Raw genomic sequence first — 20355 nt, forward strand, 5'->3', positions numbered from 1 at the left:
ATAATATGTCATATAAATATGTCATAAAATGATCAATAAATTATCAAATCAAACTCTGTAAAATATAAGATTTTAATGGCATATTTACATATTTTTTTCATAAAATCGTGTGAATATCTTTCTGTTGTCAGATGACTTTTTTCTGTGTCCGGCGTTCAATGTCCAAATCTATTTCCTGTGAAGTGGCGATCATCAGGTAAAAGTCCAAATTTGTTTGGGGTTAGGGTTGTTTTAGTAGAGCTAGAAATGTTTAACGCATTTGCAACGCATAATTTAACCCCAGATACCACATAAATGTTGTTATTTTAGAGTTGCACAACTATGGCTTCCCGATTTTATTCGGCGTTTTCTCGGCGCATTATGCTTGCAATGAATCGCAGATCTCCATATAATTTAGCAGGAGCTATCGGGCATGTTGCTCCATATTCTGTAATGGTTAGTGGTATGTAAAAGATTTCTATATTGGATTCGCATTCGCTGCCACGTCTTCCCTTTCTCCACAGTTTTTGTTCTGTCAGTGCCACTCATTTTAATACATTTTTACCATCCCAAGTTACTACGTTTGAAAGGGGGCGTGTCGGAATTAGCGGCATTCATTTATTAGCACATACGTGTAACAGTTACATGTAAATGTTACATTCACCACTCGAGATTTTAATTTAAATCGATGATGGAAAAGAAGACTTGTGTGCTCAAAATATACGAGCTAACGACACAAGTCGTCGCCATGCTTGATATCTAATGTAGAGAATGGGCGTAGCAGCTCTGTTGGGGACATAGGTATACAGCTTCCCCATTCCAGTGTCGCGCTCAGTCAAATGAAAATGTCGGCAATTGATTTGATGCTGCCATTTTGAGATGCATGTGTTGAATGTGTAATGAACATGAAATGCATGTTGTTCATTTCATGATGTCTGTCATTGTTTCAAGACTTGTCTGGGTTGCTGATCACAGGTGAACAAAGGTCAGGATGACGAGCAAATCACATTATATTTATGACTCAACATCATACCTACACAAAATAATATATTTTATATAATACACTCTCAGTTTTTTAAATCAACAATTATATACATAAATTAACACTTGATATTTTAGATAGCAGGTGTTTTGATATTCAATGTTATTGGCTTTTTTGTTGTCTTGTAGACATTCTTTCCTCTTCAAAATGAATTCTACAAGCATAGAATACAATTTCTAAAGATTGAAAGTGATTCAAGAAGTTCGTATGATGTAGTCATAATGATGTTGATGAAGTCATACATTATAGATGCAGAATTACTTGGACAGTAGTGGAATTTTGACAGTAGTGGAACTTAGAAAGTAGTGGAATTTTGACAGTTGTAGAATTTTGCATCACCTATGTGTTAGTATGGTTTGATAAATACTTTCTAGAATATAAGAAATCTGATTTTATCATCTGGGATATTATGATGTACTAGGAAATACAATAGAATTATGTAAATGACATTTCAGTTTTGAAACTGAACTTATTATAAGCTTGATGTTATCATAACAATAGCTTTTTTAAGTAGCATTGCCCTGATTCAGTGAAGTTACAGTACAATTATGACTATCATTCATATCATATCAAATTTCTGGAACCTTCCAAATTTAAATGATAGGTAAACAACACATCAAGCCACCAGGTTTTAGTATAGCAAACTGTTGTCCATTACATATATTATGTATTTACAGTATTACATGTAATATAAAAGGAACACTGGAAACACAGGAACATATGACTAACAGTACTTTGATGCATATTTGAACCAAATTCTAAACATTTTTCTTTCTTTTCAGAAATCTATTCAGCCTATAACAAACCTATTTTTAGAGAAAGGCATCACAATCAATTTTCCAAGCTAGATTTGTCCAAGTGACCATCGTTGTTTCTGTTGTCATGCTAATACCAACCATACCAAACTTTGTCAGTCTCTCTTGAATCATTATGTCCCAATGTGCAGTTTTCACTTTGTAGATAAAGACATCTTTACTAATTGTTCACCATAATCTGTCTTCAACTAGTAGTTTCTGTTGTAATGCTTTCTAGTACATCATGTTGTAGTTTTCTTTTTGTTTTCCATTTTTCCTCATGAATGTAGTCATGATTTGTGTAAATTATCCAACCAGTCCATTTGTACAATTGCACACAATCCAACCAGTCCATCTATACCATTGCACACAATCCAACCAGTCCACCTGAACCATTGCACACAATCCAACCAGTCCATTTATACCATTGCACACAATCCAACCAGTCCACCTGAACCATTGCACACAATCCAACCAGTCCACCTGTACCATTGCACACAATCCAACCAGTCCATCCTTATCATTGCACACAATCCAACCAGTCCATCTGTACCAGTGCACGCAATCCAACCAGTTCATCTGTACCATTGCACACAATCCAACCAGTTCATCTGTACCATTGCACACAATCCAACCAGTCCATTTGTACCATTGCACACAATCCAACCAGTCCATCTGTACCATTGCACACAATCCAACCAGTCCATCTGTACCATTGCACACAATCCAACCAGTCCATCTGTACCATTGCACACAATCCAACCAGTCCATCTGTACCATTGCACACAATCCAACCAGTCCATCTGTACCATTGCACACAATCCAACCAGTCCATTTGTACCATTGCACACAATCCAACCAGTCCATCTGTACCATTGCACACAATCCAACCAGTCCATTTGTACCATTGCACACAATCCAACCAGTCCATTTGTACCATTGCACACAATCCAACCAGTCCTTCTGTACCATTGCACACAATCCAACCAGTCCATTTGTACCATTGCACACAATCCAACCAGTCCATTTGTACCATTGCACACAATCCAACCAGTCCATTTGTACCATTGCACACAATCCAACCAGTCCATCTGTACCATATTGCACACAATCCAACCAGTCCATCTGTACCATTGCACACAATCCAACCAGTCCATCTGTACCATATTGCACACAATCCAACCAGTCCATCCTTATCATTGTACACAATTTCAAAACAGAAACAAAATTGAAATGTGTATATCTGAATATGGTCATGGTGTGAAATTGATTCATCTCACAAATAAACACGGGAATTGACCATAAAACTGGAATGGCATTTAAATGATAAACACAGCATTCCCAATGGAGCTCATTAATCTCTGTAAGATAAGGATCAGTATTCAAATGACATATGGTCATCTGATATCATTCATTTGATAATCAAACTAAACAAAGAATTCACATTATAAGTGTAACCATGTGTTCATTTCATTGCTTCCTATTGAAATGTACAGTATCAAATTGTTGTATTTCCAATTGAAGTCAGTGTGACAGTGTTCATATTTTTAGTGACTTTTCAGCACTCACCAAATCTGGATTGTTATGTATAAACAGTCACCAGCAAATAAATATTTTAATAATAAAAATAATAATGTAGATTACAAATAGATAGTTGATGACTAATTATGTCATAAATTTAACAAATATTTTTAGTATGTATATAGTTGAATTTCTCATGTTTAAGACTTCGTATGTGTGGAGGAAATAAAAGGTTCATTCGTCAAAATTAAATCGGCACAAGTTAATTGAACTCATATGTTTTAAAGCATAATTTATTTAACAGGTACTTGAAGTATTCTATTTTCTGAAGCATACTTTAATAACTATCGCTTTATTTGCAGTTGACTTAAAGGTGATTCAATATACTCACATTCACTAGTGCTATTTTGCTAGACGACATGTTCGTGAAACATATTCTGGTTTAAAAACTTTTAAAAGCATCTGCAAACACCTTAAAATGACAGTTTTTCTGTCAGTTCCCATCTGATTTACTTTTTTGAGAGTATGTCAGGTATTTCTGGTCCCACCTAGACCACGCCCATTTTGTGATGTCATAAAGCCTGCTCTAGCATTCAGGCTATGACGAGCGTAGTCAACACAGGTGACTAAAACTCAACAACATTGTGAAAAAAAGCATCACTGATGGTTGTAATAGATATCAGTAAACAAAAAACTACTATCTGTATGTCTTAACCCAACCTTTTTATCCACACTACCTGACTATCATCTGTGTCTGTGGGTAATACAAACATTTATTAACTAGTGGTAAGATATAGCTTATAAACAATGCAATGTACGTATAGGAAATACCTACTATGCAATCAACTCTTCTAATAATGCTAGAAGACAATTGTAGTGTCATAGAAGGTATGCATCAACTAGAAAAGTTCACTGGAGTGAAAAGATTGTAAACTTCATTTTTTCCCAATTTTATTACCCTAAGTATTGGGAAAACAAATATAATGTTTTGCACATGTTGACATCAAATGAAAAAGTTGTGATGAAAATCCACAAAATTTCATAAACAATATTAATATTTCTTCACTATTGTATCTTGATATTTAGCTCAAAGGAGGTTCAGTGGACAAATGGCGGCTTCCAAGAATTTTTTTCCTCCAAAGTCCTGTGATACTTTTGTTGCACTGCCACCAGCAACAGCAGATGGTAACATTGTGTTTGGTAAGAATTCTGACAGACCATGTGATGAAGTCCAGGAAGTGTTGTATGTACCAGCAACTGATCACACTCCAGCTTCCAAACTGCAGGTAAAGATTGCTTATTGCTAGTTCCATTGATACCGAGAAATAAATACAATCCATTAAAAGTTGTCATGGTTACAGGCCCATTTCAAAGTTATAGAAAGAGTTGGTCCAAAACAAAAGCACCACTGTATTTAAGGCTCCACTGATAAGATAATAACACCAATGCAAGAACCTGGGTTCGAATTCCTGGCTTTTAACAGTCCATTTCACTATAGTCTAGCAAAGCTATATAGAAAGATTTGGTACAGAACAAAAGAATGATATCCTATGTAATCTAAATGGCATCATGCAGCTAGCTAGCTTCACTGATAAGATAACACTTATATATTAGTCTCTGGTATACAAGAACCTGGGATTAAAACTTTGGCCTTTAACTTTTCTCTTTGGAATGACTGTTCATTACAGTTACACCCAATGTCTAGGTGGCACTTTAATCATAGTCAATATCTAAGGATTAATCAGGTAGTTGTACATAGATGTAGGGGTAGGATAGTTCAATGTCTCTCCCCCCTCCCCCCCTCTCTCTCTCTCTCTCTCTCTCTCTCTCTCTCTCTCTCTCTCTCTCTCTCTCTCTCTCTCTCTCTCTCTCTCTCGCTCTCTCGCTCTCTCTCTCCGCTCTCGCTTTCTCTCTCTCCCTCTCTCTCTCTCTCTCTCTCTCTCTCTCTCTCTCTCTCTCTCTCTCTCTCTCTCTCTCTCTCTCTCGCTCTCGCTCTCTCTCTCTCTCTCTCTCTCTCTCTCTCTCTCTCTCTCTCTCTCTCTCTCTCTCTCTCTCTCTCTCTCTCTCTCTCTCTCTCTCTCTCTCTCTCTCTCTCTCTCTCTCTCTCTCTCTCTCTCTCTCTCTCTCTCTGATTTTAGGATTGTACATCATTTAATAACCTCTCTAATTTGTCTTTGAATACCATGATGTATTCATCAACAGTGAAATAGAATCCAATCTATTTGTTTAGTCTAGTCCATTTCCATTGTCTGAGGTCTGATGGAAAAATTTTTTTTTAAATAAGTTTCTTTTTAATTGTTATATTTTGTCCACTGAAGGACCCACAAGAATGACAGATATGTATTTGTGGACATTACAATTTATGATAAAAATTATTGAAATTACACTAGCAAAGAAAAACAACTATTAAGAACCCGCTTCAAACCTAATGTGTTAGTGTTATTTGAATGTTTTCTTTGTGTTTGTTGTGTTACCTTAGTGTACTTACATAGAGATAGAACAAATTGCACATACCTACGCTGTGATTCTGAGCAGACCATCCTGGTTATGGGGTGCTGAAATGGGAGCTAATGAACATGGTGTTTGTATAGGCAATGAGGCTGTATGGACCAAACTGAATGGTCCTGATGATAGACAGGAACGACTACTAGGCATGGATTTAGTTAGGTAAGTCTGTCGTAGTGTCAAAGGTCACATCATTTCCTGCTGAAAGATTCAGGGTGAAGAGAGAATAGAGTGTCAAACCATCACCATGGCAACATATGAAAGGCATATAAATGTTCACTATATAGTTATGTATGAAAAGCATAGATACATCACCCTAATAATGTATGAAAGTCAACGAAAGATGTTTTGTATATAAAACTGTTGTGTCTAGGTTCATGACCTGCTGACCAGAGTGTGTGCGTGTTAATACTTTCCTACCCAAAGTTTCCATGAAACTGAAAAAGTGACTTTCCTGTCAATACGATGGATTGTGATATTTTCTATGATTTTCTTACAGACTTGGTTTGGAGAGAGCTAAAAGTGCAAAGGAAGCACTGGATGTGGTGTCGTCTTTGCTGGAGAAACATGGCCAAGGTGGACCATGTAATGAAGACCCAGAAGTTGACTGGTGTTACCATAATTCATTTCTTATTGCTGACCGCAGAGAAGCTTGGATTTTAGAAACTGCTGGCAAATTATGGGCAGCTGAACATATCACTGGTGAGCAACTGTTTTCATCCTCAATTATGACGTGACTGCTATGTATTCCTGATCAGTGCTATTCCTATGTTTTCACTTTTTGATTGAAAATCACATTAATACTGCAGTTGTAAGTGTTGCAAACACAGTATTAAACTCTTGATCTGCAGTTTACATTCACCCTACTTTATTTAACAATGCAATATAATACAATACAGTGCAGTGCAATGCACTACATTATGCAATACAATACCGTACAATGCAATACAGTGCAATACAATATGGTACAGTGCAGTGCAGTTCAGTGCAATGCAGGGCAACACAGCACAACACAACACAACACAACACAACAGACCACAACACAACACAACACAACACAACACAACACAACACAACACAACACAACACAACACAACACAACACAACACAATACAACACAACACAACACAACACAGTACAATACCATAAAAGACAATACAATATTGTTATTCTCAATGAAGACTTTATACATGAAACAAAATCTTTCTTTTTGCACCACAGGGTAGCCATCTATGAATTTTGATCATAGGAATTAAAATCACACATACCGAAACTGTGTCATTTTAGTGTATAAACACTTCTACATAATGTACCCTGCTCTCTTATAACTTATGAAAAGACAACTTTACGAAACTGGTCACAGCTTTAAATTTACTGCTAGCATAAAAGAATTCTTAGTTTTTGAAAGGAAATTATACACAAGAAATATTTTGATTTTATGGAACTATTTATAATTTTGTAACCTTATATGGTTCAATGTTAAAATCTTGTGATGTTTAATTTCTTTTATTTACCGATTTTTGTCTTTGCAGAAGGAGTTCGTAACATTTCAAATGGTTTAAGTATCCGTACAAAGATTGATGCAATGGCAGATGGTTTGAAGGAGCATGCCCAATCTAATGGCTTCTGGAATGGAGAAGGGGAGTTTGACTTTGCATTGGCTTACTCTTCAGATAGTGATGGTACATCCATGGAAGATGGCTCTAGATATACTGCTGGCAAGAAATTACTGACAGCTGGCACTGGTATGTATTTAATTTGTCAGCTGGGAATGGGATTGCAGAGAACATGAGAATATTCCATTATCATTATGCAAATTTTTGCATATGCCATATCATCAGAAGTATGCAGATAATTATATATGTCATCAGAATTATGCAAATTTTTGCATGTCATCAGAATATGCAAATGATTGCATATGTTATGCAAATTAGTGCATTCATCATCAGAAATATGTAAATTATTGCATGATACATGCATGTCTTAATGAAGAAAATTCACATATTGATTTTCACAGACTGCATTAACCACCATGGATGATGTCAAAACCATGGCACTCTCACAAAAAATTTGTCTATATTTTTTATCATCAGAGCTTTCTGTTTGTGTTTCTGTTCTGACAATCTCACCATCTGCAGGTTGATGCTCAGAAATTTGTTTTGATATTATTCTATATGTCTGTCCTTTTATTTGTTGTAGGATCTATCAAGGCTCACACAATGATGGGTATACTACGTGATAAGGAGAGTGGTATTTGTATGGAAGGTTCCTTTATGAGCACTGGTAGCCAAGTCTCTGTGTTACTGCCCCCAGACAGCAGCAGTCCATGTTGTCACTGGTTTACTGCCACACCCAACCCTAGCCAATCTGTCTTCAAACCATTCATCTTCAGTAAAGGTATGCAGTTTCCTGAATTTACAATCTCACCGAATTATGGTGACGAGGATCCAGTCAAGATGAAACCACGCTTCCAGAAGAGAGTCGATCGTCAGCACCCTTTGTGGAAGGCTCACGGCTATGCCAGAAAATTACTGGAAGAAGGCAACCAGGAAGGTGACGACCTGTGGAAAACTATGAAAGAGCTGGAGGAACAATGTATTGAGGGAGTGGAGGAATTTTTGAAAGGGGGTGAGGTGGATAAAAGTGAAGTAGAAGAATTGTTCTTTGATTGTGTTGATGCTGAAATGAAATTTTATGTCTGATTGTGGCCAAAAAGTGTAGTATAGTGTGGTCTCTATTTTGTTTCCCAATTCTGAGCAAAATACGGTATCAGCTAGCTTTTGTAGTCACCAGTTTATCAACCATATGAAACCAACTACACATGCAAATGACTAGTTCCTTCCAAATCAAACCTTACGTACCTTTAAGATAAACAGCGCCCTCTAGCAATAGATGATGCATTGGTGTTCTCAACTCTTGTTTGAATCATTGAACTGTTCTTCATGTTGTTGATAATGCCTGTCACACTCCTTTGGTACTATTTTTAGAGCATGTGAAGATTCTACTAAATGAATGCACTTGAGTTCATCAGAGATGAGTAACTATTTTTGGAAAGCTACATGAAAACTTTCCACCAATGGTAACAGGATGTGACATGAATATTCAAATGACTTCAGTCCAACATCACTATTGTTCATCTGTAGAGGGCGTCATCTATTTGAAAGGTCTATTGATGAGACACACATAGATAGGGGTTTATAGCAACAGACCACAGCAACTCTGTTAGACAGTTAGACTGTATTCTAGTTGGAGCATTGTATGTTCCTTACTTAAATATGTTAGTGGGATATCATAGTCTAGATTCTGTCCTGGCATTTTTGTCGTCATGTGACGTACATTTCATTGGTTCTTTGTATCTTTCATTGAAGTCAAAGGTCAAGGTGTCTTTCTGTCTCTGTGACTTACATATATAAACATATCTGTGTTTTTGATCTGATGCATCAAGTTATCATTTCTGTGACAAAGGGAAGCATCGAGAGGAAACTATTTAAGCTAAGCAAAAATAAAAAGAGAGCCTGACATCGAATGCAGAGCTGATATTTACAAAACAAAGAAGAAACTTTTTGAGCCATGATTTTGGTTATGGATTACTTTTAAGGTGTCATAGACATATTATTAGAAGTATGGTAAGTTATGAAGTTGTGCGTTCGTGAAGCTTGCTTATTTAGGCAAATTGATGTCAGTATAGAACTCATACTGTATTAAAACTGGAGCAAAGAAAATAGCACTTGCTTGAACCAGGTAGAGAATATGGCCATGCATCAAATTTTCAACTCACTGCTTGATTCAATATTCCTAAGAAACCCCCAGAAAAACTTCAGAAAAAAAATAGGAAAACTGATGTGACGAGATATTTACTGCAAATTGCTGCATGATACTCAGTTTAACTGTATCACTAACATAGTGTTATAATTTATTACATACTTACCCACTGCTTATCATTATAAGAAAACTTTGTACTTAGTTATTTAGTGTAGATAAAGTGTTCATTTTTTTTTCAGATTTATTCTGTACAAAATAGTGCAGTATGATAATGCCAACATAGTCTCATGCCCAATATACCTTGAATCTTTTGAAGTTGAAATAAGGTTAAGAACAGTACTGAAAACTAGATGTAGGTCTTACAAATCTGAAGACTGCATCCTCAACTAGCTTAGATTTGAATCAAACAGAACAGCAATCTCCTCCAAGTAGATTAAAACACTTCCAAGAGCCACAATTTCAAAATTTGTAAGGGCTACAGTGAAAAGATGACTCACATCTTGCATAACAGCTAGGTTATCACAAAGTTGGGTCATGAAAAAAATAGCTTTATGTTGCCGTAGAGATGGTAGCATTATGAGCATCTAATTATGAATATGCTAATGTGCAATCTTGATATAGTAGAAATCTTTTCATATCTACTCTCTTGCCTTGACTGTAGCAAATATTAGTTTGTTTGTTATTTAGTATATAAGTAGTTTGTATATTATTAAGTATCCATCTTTTGCTAGAAATTAGAATAAAAAAAGATGAAATTGAGTACCTGATTACCAAAACTAACCAAAGATAAACATATAAATGAAATATAATTTCAACATCAACCCAGCATTCTATTTGAAGAGAAGAATATTATTGAAATGTAACTTCATTATGAAGTCGGAAATGACTAAAGAAATACAGACTGTTGAAATTGGCTTTCACTTTTTAGCTTAACATATGTTTTCATACTTATGTATATATACAATTATTTAGAAATGTGTGTTGTGTGCAATAAATTCTAGCTTAATTTCCTTCATATATTTACATTTATTTCAGTTCTGTAGTGCTTTCATCAAAGTGAATTAGCAAACATTGTAATTCTGTGTCCATTTCAGTAGAAAATTCAGAAAAGGGGATAAAACTTTAGAAATGTTCACTAGTATTCTACAAATGTTCATCATCATAAAGCAACTTAGCTGAAATGCATGAACAGTTGAAGAGCTTTATACATTTACTTTTGTTTATCATTTCATTTCGCAAGTTAAAAGTTTACAGAAATTTCACAAATACAAGTCGTCTGTTACGACTGATTGACAATCTTTTACTAAGAGTTTCATATACTGGGTATATGCTTCTGAAATAGAATACTCATACTGTGAGTAGTATTTAAATATGAAGCAAACTGTATGTCCAAAAACACATAAACTTAGTTTGTGCCCCTCATCATTTCAATAGGGAATTTGCAATCCAGACTGAGCATGCTCAGACGCAAAGGACTATGGGATTATCTGTGGTTATCATAATACCTAATCTGGAGCTACCTCCCACAATGGTCAGGGTAACTATGAATTAATCATTCGTGGTTGCAAACAATGTAACAGTATTGTTTACAATACCAATTCATTCGTATCTATTATCACATTTCCCATGATGCAACATTCAACATGGCAGGTTTGCAAGTTCCCTATTTGTTAACTCCAAGGAACTCTTAAAGTCCTGGCCATGACAGTTCATCACAGAGCAAGCAATCATTGTCAAACTTTACTTAACTTTCCTTGAATTTGTATCAACTTCTGACTATGTCGGTGAAGACAGGATTTGACAGCTGAAAATATGAAATTATTTCATTTTTTAAGAGAGATTTCTGTTGATTGCAATGAATAAGCTGCATGAATGTATATTTCTATTTTGAGTCAATTATTTATTAGAAATTCTAATTTTATTTTTGTAGAGAATGTTTTAAACATTATATATTTACTTCCAAGGGCAAAATGCACAAAATACTGGTCACATTGGAAATCCTACTGTGTGGTTGTTATTAGTAATAGACTGCTAACCGTACGCAATTATCCTCCATGTGCAATGTAATTTTGTTTTTGTAGACTTGATGAAAGACTCTGAATGTATATGATCAGCTTTGGTACACAACCAGTCTGCCTTCCTATACTTCACTGTGCCTAATTGTTGTGACTCTGTCTTATTTAAGAAAATTTCTGATGACTATGCTTTCTGCGGGGTCAATAAAGTACAAAGTGACGCAAACAGCAGTAGTTGTGTTTAGTGTGTTTTGTGAAGCACTTGGCAGTTATGACTATGTAGATGAAGTATTGCTAAATTAAAACCAAGACAGACACAAACTTATATTGCAACATGGTGACATAACCTATCAGTGGAGGTTAATGCAATAATGCTAACAATAGTGAGGTGTCTCTGAATGACACCACATTCAACCCATTTTTAATTTTAACTGCCTATGCAGCCAAATGCAGTGTCTTAGTTATGTAGACTTCCATATCTTCCAGTGTTTGTTATCATTATTACATGGTGATTATATCCACATAATGCTGACAGTATGTTTGCCGTAGTAGTAGTAGTAGTAGTAGTTGAATTTGTGGCATTTCATTAATAAATAATCAGTACTGGTAGTTGTGTTTTGTGAAGCAAACAGCATTTAATTTAGTCTATCTATAACCATTCACTGAAGGTGTGACCAGTGAGTAGACAAGCCCCAGTTAGTTGTGTTGGATAATCAGTGCAAATGAGTCTTCGACATTTCTTTTACCTTAATGTGTATGGATCAGTGTATGTGCATGTACATACACACACACACACACACACACAGACAGACACATGCACGCAAGCACACACACACACACACACACACACACACACACACACACACACACAAACTCCTGTGGCAAGATCATACCCACAAGTAGAATTTCTAATTTTAATATAATACATACTCCCTGATACATAATGATCCTAAAATCCTAAGTAACTCAGTTTATACAATGAAACAAAAAAAATAATTCATCAAAGACGTAGCGTAACACCAACTAAGGTTTGTCATCTTTGTGCCAAGTTGGAATGAAATTGACTCATACATGTCAGAGATATGGCTCACCATTACAACAGCCCTTCAGATGCTATCAGTTAGGGCTAATTTTTACATTTGTAAATCATAATTAAAATATTGTCATCAAATGGTCCTTGCTTGAAAACATATGCTATACAAAGATGATATAATCTTGGATATATCACACTGAAGTTATAATAGTGAATGAAGACCAGCTACATTGTTTGAGTACAAGTGATTACTGTGACTCAGACAAAAGATACCGTCTAGTTACAACTTTTAATTCAACACATTCACTAATCCAGTATCAATTTCTATTCTGTCAACTTGTGATGGCTTTCTCAATGATTACCAGTAGTAGACAGTGCCAAATGAAGAATATGAATCAGTTTGGCTATTTCTTCTTACCTTTTTAAGTAACCATCACAAAGTCTATTAATTTTCAAATTAGAATTTCCTGGCTGTTGTTCACTCTCAGTGCTTAAGATAGAAGTGACAAACCAAAATTCACTTCTGTTATGGACCACCACAAAAATGTAAGTGCATGTCACACTGTTATACAATTAGTCCCTATCATGCCTATCTCTGTGGTCTTTCCTGTAATCTCTCCCTCTATCTTCCCTATAATTTCTTCTTTCCCTATGTCTTTCATAGTCCCTTCCATTCCTTTCTCCTTCTCTGGTCACTGTGGTATGCTCTCTTTCTCTTCTGTCACCATGTCTGTCTCTATCTCTATCTCTATCTCTCTGTCTATCTCTGTATCTGTCAGTGTCTCTGTCTTTGGGTCTATCCTCATACATATGTCTTCTGTCATTTCTCTGATGAGGTGATCTACTTCTACCTCTAGACCTATCATCTTCTCTGTGTCTATAACTTGTGTAATTCTCTCTATGACTGTATCCACTGTGTCTAGTACTTTCATGTCTGTCTTCCCTATCACCACCATGTAACCTATACCTTCCACTATCTTTCTCAGTCCTTCCATGACTTCCATCATCGTCACGTTTTCTATCATAATCAACATTCCTGTCATCATGCTTCTCTTTAGATTTCTCTCGTTGACAGTCTTCTTTGTCACCCTTCCTTTCAGGACTATGAGTGATTTCTACCCACTGCTCATCATTAGCTTTTCTTCTTTCCTTCTTACTACTTTCAAGTTCATGGTCATTGTTACTATCATCACTGTCAGTACTAGAATCACTGCTAGAATGATCTTTCCCTCGTCTCTTCCCCTTCTTTTTGTGTTTTCTCTTTTCATGATCGGAAGATGAGGACGAGTGTCTCCTCTTTGCTTTTGTCTTCTTCTTTTTGGCTTTTTCTCGCTGCTTCTTCTCCATCTTGTCTAGTTTCCTGATTAAGAAACAATACAAGAAGATTGTCAAAACATACATCCAACTTTAATTTGTAAAGTCACATCAGAATATATCACTAAACACAAAGTTACTTCTGACCACAGAAATACTACAACTTTCTAAACTAGAGAGGCTAATTCTGACTGATATTATCTGTTACCACACAGTTAACAGTTGGTCAATGCACAGTAACTGCACACTAAATTGACAAACATACCTTTCCTTTCTTCTAGGAAATAAAGGCATTTTCAAAAACTTTTGGTTCTGGAGAGCCATTTCATGATTTTATATTACATAAATTTCACACAATTACCAAGAAATACCAAACTGAAAATTTGTGTCACCTTTATTGTTTTCGTACTTGTCCACTGTTGCCTCATAGGGCTTTGCAGGTACACATATGCATTAGATGAACACTGAATATTCATGATTATTTATCTGAAGGTATTAAATAAGCAAATTAGAAGTCATGGCGTATCTAATGCATATGTATATCTGCAAAGTCCCATGGGTCAATATTGGAGCACTTTAAGAACAATGAAAGTGAAAAAGAGTTTCAATGTGGAGTTTCTTGGTAATTGCATGAAATTCAAGTGATGTTCCCTTCAATCTTACCTCAGTAATTTCTTCTTCTGCTTTGTTGTCAAAGATTTTAAGAAAGACACCTCTGGATCTTCTTCATCATCGCTTCCTACCAGTTGCTACGGAGACAAACAAGAACCCAGGGAGATTTGTCAGATGAATGAGTTTAAATGTGGAAAATGACTGCAAAGTGCATGCAGGTGGTGTCTCTAAGCAAGCATTTCAATACTATGTAAGATATACTACACATATTTCATCACAAGGGAATTCTAATGTGTAGATTGTCGGGAAAAAGTGAAACAGAAAGAGTCCAGTCAGATTATTTCTGCCTTGAAGTACACTTGTATTGATTACTGCTACCAAGGTTTTATCGCATTGGGTGACAGAATATCATCTTGGTAACTTACACAACTTGGAAAGAAGCCTACTGCACTTGACATGTGTTCAGCCATTTTGTGGGTTTCCTGCAAGGGTTTATGGGAAAACCTCTAATGATGACATCACATTTATCCTAATCTCTTTTTCTTTGCCTATATACTGTACTACTACTATTATAGAAACTTTGAATCATACGTAGGTGATTTTTGTATCTTTCAACACGTTTTGTTTCATAACTTGACATAATCAAGTGTATGGGTGATAATAATACAGGGTTGATAAATACAGGTACTGTTTTCTTACCTGATTGCCAGCCCCAGGATCCACTCTCCTACCAAGAACACTCTGTTTTAACTTCAGACCATCTTTTTCCATCCCTTCCATAAGTTCAGCTGGGTTGACAGATGGACCAGCGACATCATAGTTTGCTGATTTGTTGAACAAGGGACACTAAAGAAGAAAGACATTAATTAATTTACCACAATGGTCATGAAATGTTTGCTGTACTAGTCACTACTAGATATCCTTTCTTGTATCACAGATCATTAACAAAAGAAGTGTTCTTCTGACACTAATAATATCCACAATGTCAAGGCTAATGACTATTTCAATCAAGAGATTTCATTGAAATGAAAAAAGTCAACAAACTGGGTAAATGAAAATTAACTAAAAGTTAACTAAATTAAAGTAAATATTTTGTAATTTTCCTAGAAATTCTCTCAAATCTCCTAACTTGTATAGTTTGACAAGTACCAACTACAGGTAGGTCCACTAGCCTTTTATAACACTGTAATATCTCACCTCTTTGTCTGTGTTGACATGACCCCATTTATGACACTTGATACATCTAACGTTACGAACAGCAATACCAAATGGTTGATCCCTGATATCCATTTCTTTAGCATAGGCTTGTCTAGGAGCTCCTCTTTGCCATTCAAATTTATATTCAGGTTCATCGTCTTCTTTTACTTTCTCCTTCTTCACACCTTTAGGTGGCTCATACATGAAATTTAAACCATGTTTGACCTTTTCATCTCCCATCAACAACCTGACATGACAAGATAAGAAATGGGTTATCATTACAAGTTTTTCAATTCGATCTTGGTGACATAGGATAGAAGCAAAAAGAAACTGCAACTATTGCTGCAACATGTTGATATACTAGTAAGCTATTACAGATCACTGCTGTAATTACACTCACAGTAAGGTAGTTTTTTCTGATAGCAACTATAGTGATACCATACTCATTATCATTTCTAACTTCCACTGTTCCACTATCTAACTGATTACTGGGTGATTATTACATGTATCTGTACAACAAAAACACTGTTATCACAAACTGTCACCTACTAGTACTTGTGTAATTTACCATACTGAATAACAGTAATTTTAATCTGTGTCTATCATAGTTACCTGAAACGTGGCTTTCCCACAGTGACAGAAAAATGTAATGAACACAGGACACAGTAAGTTCAGATGGCAAGGGTTTCATGAGTTCTGTACCCCCCCCCCCCCCCCATAATTTTACCAGGCCTGTGAAAACCATGTGAGTTTGGATTGCCTTTGCAAACTACCCTTCTTTTACAGGAAATTGTATGGTTGAATCCACTACACTCTAAAGACCTTGGAAGAACCATGTACTTTCAGTATGAGTATAAAGTTACACTTTCTGGTAGCTGATATTCTTGACGTGAGCACTGTTTTGATGTTTTCAAAATCCTAATATTTTACCTGTTTTTATACAAATCCTGTTCCTTTTCATACTCTTTTTTCAAATCATCTTGTTGTCTCTGTTCATGTTCAATCTTCTGTTCAGCCATCCATACCTGTAAATAACAATAGCAATATAATAAGTATGTCAAATAATTCAAGACCTACATATATAGTCAATATTCTCAACCATGGAGAGACATCATGTTTAGGAAGCTCCCTATATACATTATGGCCATTATGGCCAGTGTAACTACACTGAAACCCAACATGGTGAAAGTCAACAAACCCAATATATATAATTATATATTTCTACTTTGCAGTACTTTTTGACATTAGTTCACAGATCATTATTCTTTCGATACATTTCATATGCACTGACTGATGAGTAGCACAATAGACTATCCAATGAGGCATCTTGGGATGATTTCAATACTCATAGGAGTCACATATCCTATCATTGAGAATACCATAGACTGTGTAGGGTCTATGAGAATACTCAGACAGTTCTGGTAAGTATATAGAATTCATCCACTCATATATGTACATGTATGTATGAAGCCCAACCATGATTCAGCAGAGAACACAACTAATGTATAAATCATAAAGGGTTGGTTGTAAATGTAACAAGTTAGTAGTAATTACAAGATTCTTTGTAAGGCCTGGTTGGTATAAGTCCTGCTTGGAGACGGTGTATGGGACATGATTTTGACATTATCCCTCAGATAATGTCAGAATCGCATCCCGACTTACCCCATCTGCAAGCAGGACTAGGTTGATATTTGCTAGTCTAAAGGCTACTATCTATGGCTTTGAATCTGGTGAAGGAGCTTTCCAGATTCAAAGCCAGGGACAGCCGATGGAGAAGGTATTTGTAGTCTGTGAAATGAAAATTTCACTAACTGATATGGCCTGGGTTGTCAGAGCATGTATGTACCATTAGTAGTACTGCCACCAGTCAGTTGTACCATAGTATGATGGTATTTTTACGTACAGTATTTTCTACTGACTTCTGTCAAGATTTATAATTAAATTGACAATCTATGGAAACACTTAAAGAGTCCTTTATAAACGATCACAGTAAAAAATTGCTGTTGATTTTTCAGTTTTCCTCACAAAATCATGGTGGTGGTGGTGGTGGTGTTTATGCTTGCACAGCTAGCTTCTGAGCTTGTAAGAACTGAACACAAACTTACCCTCTTCACATTGGCATACGACGCAGGATGGAAATCCTTTTTGCACATAAAGTTTGCGAATGACTTCCCCATCTTAACGACTTCTGTTGATCAACGTGTACACAAAATGTATTGACTAAATCATGAAAGTAGACGACGAGTCTACGTTTTCGCGTCACAGGACAGCAGCCATAACATTTGAATTGCATGATGGGTAATGTCTATTTTGCCCTTTAACCTTATGTGCACACAGGGACTTGTAGGCTGTACCTATTATTGAAAAGTCTTGTATAAATATTAAAACGTTGATAGTGCTATTTAACCATGGGGAAAAAAAACTGTAGAAAAGTCATATAATAGGCACGATCACGACACACAAACTGAGGTGTTGAACAAGCGTACCAAGTCCCTCGATGCTGCCACGATAAGTACACTTACACAAAACTTTCCTTGTTATTTACAAACTACAACGTCCTAAAGTTAGAACCACGACGGCGCATGCGTACATTTTGTGAAAAACGTTCACATCCTCTCTCTTTTCTATCGTAACGGGGCGCTATATACATTACGCCCGTCAAATTTCGATAGTAAACAATATTCATAATGTTTGCAAATAAAGGTATTCTCTTTATGTTTTGTTCTTAATGCACAATGTTTTCAGTAACATTGCCCGTTCATGTGGTCTAGTTACGGCGAACACATACAATGTGAAACGTTTTTATAACGATTGGTCCATATTCAAATTAGCAAATGTCAAACCGTAGTGAAAGTTTAACCCTCTATCACTTTTGCTCACCTTTATTACTGATATTAAAATATATAATAAGCTTTTTCAAATGTGATCACAAGATACAGGTGGAGTAGTGGTTAAAGTTGACGACTTCTAAGTCTAACATTATATCGTGTGCTCAAGATCGATTCCCACAACGTATCGATGTTTTTTTTACTGAGATCTTCGTATTTGAAAGAGATATATAGTTAATATAACATAGGTAATCACAAGCTCAGTATAGAGTAGTGGTTAAAGTTCTGTACCTCAAAGATTAAGGTTTCTGGTTCTATTCCTAGCAGAGGTAATATCATTTGTAACATACTTTGAAACATACTTTGAGTGAGCATAATATGCATGATGTGTCTTCTGTATGTTATATTCATTGAATAATGAGACAATACCACAGTAGAGTAGAGTAGAGTAGAGTAGAGTAGAGTAGAGTAGAGTAGAGTAGAGTAGAGTAGAGTAGAGTAGAGTAGAGTAGAGTAGAGTAGAGTAGAGTAGAGTAGAGTAGAGTAGAGTAGAGTAGAGTAGAGTAGAGTAGAGTAGAGTAGAGTAGAGTAGAGTAGAGTAGAGTAGAGTAGAGTAGAGTAGAGTAGAGTAGAGTAGAGTAGAGTAGAGTAGAGTAGAGTAGAGTAGAGTAGAGTAGAGTAGAGTAGAGTAGAGTAGAGTAGAGTAGAGTAGAGTAGAGTAGAGTAGAGTAGAGTAGAGTAGAGTAGAGTAGAGTAGAGTAGAGTAGAGTAGAGTAGAGTAGAGTAGAGTAGAGTAGAGTAGAGTAGAGTAGAGTAGAGTAGAGTAGAGTAGAGTAGAGTAGAGTAGAGTAGAGTAGAGTAGAGTAGAGTAGAGTAGAGTAGAGTAGATTTCAAGAGAATCGATTTTTTTTGAGATATCTTGTCCGCAGGCAGACACACACACAGACATAAAGCATAACCTGACCTATTCTGGGAGGTAAAGACACCTGTCAATCACTTTTCACACTTTAAAGTTGTATGCAAATAAAAACAGGCAATCAAAAAATTTCATTGGTACAATGAATATTTACTAATAGTGTACAATTACTATAAACACAAAATAGAAAATTGTTACCTGAAATTTTAGACTACAAACTTTGTCAACAGATGTGCCATTACATGTAGTATTCAGAATGTGACCTTACAGATGTACATATGTCTTATTAAGGGTCAAAGGTACAATTATGATTTTGAATTTACATATTCATGATTCAAAATCTTTCGTAATCTTTAAAGTAAATATCAATAAAAACACACACATTACAATATCTGTAGAACATCCCCACCAAATTTCAGCTCCACTCACCATGTAGTTTTCGAGATATACGTTCGACCATACACTTGGTGCATACACATATATTTGTACACACACACACACAGACAATTCACCATGCCTATAGCACTACAGAACGTCAGTTCAGTTGTGCTAATAAAAATATTGTACATGTGTAATAACTGTTTGATGCTGTTGTTATTTTTATGCTATGATCTTATTTTAATTGTGAACAAATTTCTATTTATGGACAGCAAAATTGACAATAAAGAAAGATTTTGTATTTGTATTATATTTAGATGTTATTCCCAATAGTTTTCATCATTCAGCCAAGGGAAATACGAGTGACTTAAGGGGGCTTTGTTACTAAATGAGGAGTGACAAACCCCTAGGTCAGGAGTAGTACCAGATGAATAAAGAAAAATATTGAATAATAAGTAT

The 20355-nt window shown here is 35.8% G+C and overlaps 2 protein-coding genes across 2 annotated transcripts; one reads left to right on the plus strand and one right to left on the minus strand.

Annotated features, from left to right (window-relative positions):
* The first annotated feature begins 158 nt into the window (after positions 1-158).
* Positions 159-11975, plus strand: LOC144433535 (secernin-2-like). Its single transcript, XM_078121844.1, has 6 exons — positions 159-196; positions 4423-4622; positions 5816-6003; positions 6341-6543; positions 7374-7586; positions 8041-11975. Exons 2-6 carry the CDS (start codon positions 4446-4448, stop codon positions 8541-8543), a joined length of 1284 nt encoding a protein of 427 aa, XP_077977970.1. The 5' UTR covers positions 159-196; positions 4423-4445; the 3' UTR covers positions 8544-11975.
* Positions 11976-12554: 579 nt separating this feature from the next.
* On the minus strand, positions 12555-18044 carry LOC144433991 (uncharacterized). Its single transcript, XM_078122427.1, has 6 exons — positions 17880-18044; positions 16705-16799; positions 15775-16021; positions 15277-15423; positions 14629-14714; positions 12555-14011 (listed from the first exon to the last, which is right to left on the minus strand). The coding sequence occupies exons 1-6, from the start codon at positions 17949-17951 to the stop codon at positions 13225-13227; spliced, it is 1434 nt and encodes a 477-aa protein (XP_077978553.1). The 5' UTR covers positions 17952-18044; the 3' UTR covers positions 12555-13224.
* Between the last annotated feature and the right edge of the window lie 2311 nt (positions 18045-20355).

Source organism: Glandiceps talaboti, chromosome 4, assembly GCF_964340395.1.
Source record: "Glandiceps talaboti chromosome 4, keGlaTala1.1, whole genome shotgun sequence".
In the NCBI taxonomy this organism is placed as follows: domain Eukaryota; kingdom Metazoa; phylum Hemichordata; class Enteropneusta; family Spengelidae; genus Glandiceps; species Glandiceps talaboti.